The sequence below is a fragment of the Sciurus vulgaris genome (assembly GCF_902686455.1).
Source record: "Sciurus vulgaris genome assembly, chromosome: 17".
NCBI classification, from domain to species: Eukaryota; Metazoa; Chordata; class Mammalia; order Rodentia; family Sciuridae; genus Sciurus; species Sciurus vulgaris.
In genome coordinates this window covers 66,080,029-66,083,127 of record NC_136478.1, presented here as the reverse complement: position 1 = coordinate 66,083,127, position 3,099 = coordinate 66,080,029, and the positions used below count along the sequence as shown (strand labels likewise).

At 41.7% G+C, this 3,099-nt stretch overlaps 1 protein-coding gene across 1 annotated transcript; it reads left to right on the top strand.

Annotated features, from left to right (window-relative positions):
* Positions 1-1,197: 1,197 nt before the first annotated feature.
* On the top strand, positions 1,198-2,136 carry LOC306648544 (vomeronasal type-1 receptor 4-like; the record flags this gene model as incomplete). Its single annotated transcript, XM_079118725.1, has 1 exon — positions 1,198-2,136. The coding sequence occupies one exon, from the start codon at positions 1,198-1,200 to the stop codon at positions 2,134-2,136; it is 939 nt and encodes a 312-aa protein (XP_078974851.1).
* Positions 2,137-3,099: the final 963 nt, after the last annotated feature.

Here is a 3,099-nt window from a genome sequence, read left to right as displayed (position 1 = left end):
TTGACATAATTATGCAAGCATGGCATATGATTCTCTCCAAGACATTCCCCGCTACTTCTCTTTCCCTCTCTCCCTCCTTCTCCCTAGTCCCTAATGGAACTAGAATTTGGGTCAGTCTTGTAGTTTTTAAATATCACATGGACACAGGACAATGAATCAAGGACTGAATGAGCATTCATCAGTTTGGAATTGCTAGCATAGAGTTTTAGATCTGATACGTAAATGGATACTACCAGTTTTACCAAATGTTTGTACCAATTTTAACACCCATTGCAAGTTTACAAGATTCTCAGCCTATCTTCTTCCTACCAATCAGTATATCCTACAATTTTACTTTAAATTCTGGTTCGCATGTGCTTATGATGGGAAGTGGTTTAAATAAATACATGGAATTCCCTTAACAATGTTTGCGATTCATTGAATGGTGTCTTCATTCTTGAAACACCTGTTGGAATGTTTTGCCTATTTTTTATCCTATTGTGTATTCTGTAAGATTTATTAGCACTGGATACATCAAATTCACTCACTCTGTGTATGACATCTGAGGAGAGATAATTCTCAATTCAATTTACTCCAACTTGTTATTTCAACCACATATTTATTTGATACTTGTGCTGTTTAATACACATTTTCTCATTTAAGACCACAGGAATATTCTTTTTGTTTTATAAAAATTCCCCTCCTGACATTTAAAGTTTAGATCAGAAATCCATTTCTTATTTGTTGATCTGATTTTTTGTATGGTGTGAATGGCCATTGAAGTTCTTTTTCCAATGTGACTAGCAAATATCAGTTCACTCTCTAATGATAAATGCTAAATTCTTTCTATGAATTTGCTCCCACTTTTCATTGTTCCTCCCAGGGTAGCTTCACCTGATCATCAAGGCTTATTTTCCATTAAAGTATACAGTTAATTATGACCAGTAACATGTGCATCTTGAGGTTTTTGAAATCCTGTAGGTGCATGCAATGAAAGTTACTTTTGGTGTCAATTATTATTTTAAGATGGGGATCTCACTAAGTTGCTCAGGTTGGCTTCAAACTCCTGGGATCAAGTGGCTCTCCTGCCTCAGCCACACAGGAAGCAGGTGAATACAGGTGCTCACAACTGTTTGTGAACAGCTCGTGTTAATGAATCACTTTGCTCAGAGGAATGAGTGTTGACCTGATGTAAAGGACAATGTGCTGAATGAACAAATGGCCTCCAGGAATGTGGCAGTTGGTCTGATGTTCTTATCACAGGTTGCTGTTGGAATTCTGGGAAATATCTCTCTGCTTTATCATTTAGTGCTTTCCTGCAAGGAGTACACTTTGAGGTCCACAGATGTGATTCTCAGGCACCTGATATTAGCCAACGCCTTGGTCATTCTCTCTAAAGGAATTCCCCAGACAATTGCAGCTTTTGAGATAAAATATTTCTTCAATGACCTTGGATGCAAACTTATTTTGTACATTCAGCGAGTGGGCAGGAGTGTGTCCATTGGCATCACCTGCCTCTTGAGCATCTACCAGAACATCACAATCAGCCCCATGGACTCATGTTGGAAGGATCTCAAAGAAAAAGCTCCGAAGTACATTGGCTTCTCGATTTCCCTTTGCTGGATCCTGTACCTGGTGGTGAATTCCATTTCTCCTCTCTATGTGCTGGGCAAATGGAGTAGTGAAAACACAACAGAGAAAAGAGATTGTGGGTTCTGTTCTTATGTTGGTCATGACAAAATCATAGACTCACTATACACAGCATTGTTTGTGTTTCCAGAAGTCATCTTCTCTCTGCTTATCATCTGGTCCAGTGGCTCCATGGTTCTCACTCTGCAAAGGCACAAGCAGCAGGTTCAGCACATTCACAGCCTTAAAGAATCCCCCAAATTCTGCCCTGTGTTCAGAGCCACCCAGAGAATTCTTGCCTTGGTGGGCACTTCTGTGACTTTCCACACTATCTCATCCCTGTTAAATGCTCATATTGCTCTGTTTCCCAACCCCACAGAGTGGTTGGTGAACACCAATAAGCTAATATCAGTGTGTTTTCCCACTCTCAGCCCCTTTCTCCTCATGAGCCATGAGCCAACTGTATCCACTCTATCCAGGCTCTGCTCTGTGTGTATCAAAAGTATGAGGCGCTGCTGGGTGCTGTAGCACACGCATGAATTCCCAGCTATTCAGGAAGCTGAGACAGGAGAATCCCAGTTTCAAGGCCAGCCTCAAGGACTTAGCAAGACCCTGTCTCAAAAAATGAAAAAGAAAAAGGCCTGGGGATGAAGCTCAGTGGTACCCTGTTGTAAAGTATCTGAGTTCAGTCATCAGTATAAAAACATAAGTAAAAAGTGTCCTCAATATATCATTAGTACATAAAATGCATGTTTGTGCACAATATTCAAGGGTTTCATAGTTCTTCATATGGAAAACAGTACTATAGAATGAGACTAGTCATTTTCTGAGAGGAACCCATTGCCCTGTAGGGGTAGAAAGGATTAGAAGAGGGCACTGGGCTGCTCAGCTGGATGAATGTGGGCTCTACATGGGCATCACAAAGGGAAGGAGAGAAGCTTGTCCTGTATGTGGTGAACTTACTTCATGTTGCTGCAGAAAAATAGTGTGGCCTAGTTCGAGCCCTTCCTGTGCAGCACCCACCTGGCCACTCCACACACGCAGACTGCAGTTGTTGGAGAAAGGGAAGCTCCTGTGAGCACAGTGCTCCTGCTGCCAGCCGTGCCACAGGAAGGAAGTGCCTCATTTCTCATCTAGTAATTGTACCTCTTCTGCTGGGATGTGTGTGAGGTTTGCAGCATAATCTTACACATTCACAGTTTGTCAAATATCCACCACTGGCTGCAATTCAGAACAAGTAGATGAGCACATCTCTTCCCTACACTCTTAAAAAGTAGCACTTAAAACCCTCTAGCTCAGAGTAAATGTGTGTATGTTATCCAGGTTTTGTTCCCAGGAGAGCCACTTCGTCTATAAAGAGTGAAGTTTCTGTTACAGGTAGGGACATGGGAAGTGTCACATGTGGAGAACTGCAAAGGGGATGGAAGATACACAATCTTTTCTGGGTAACAACATGTGGAGGGACATTGGGGACAAACAATGATGATAAGG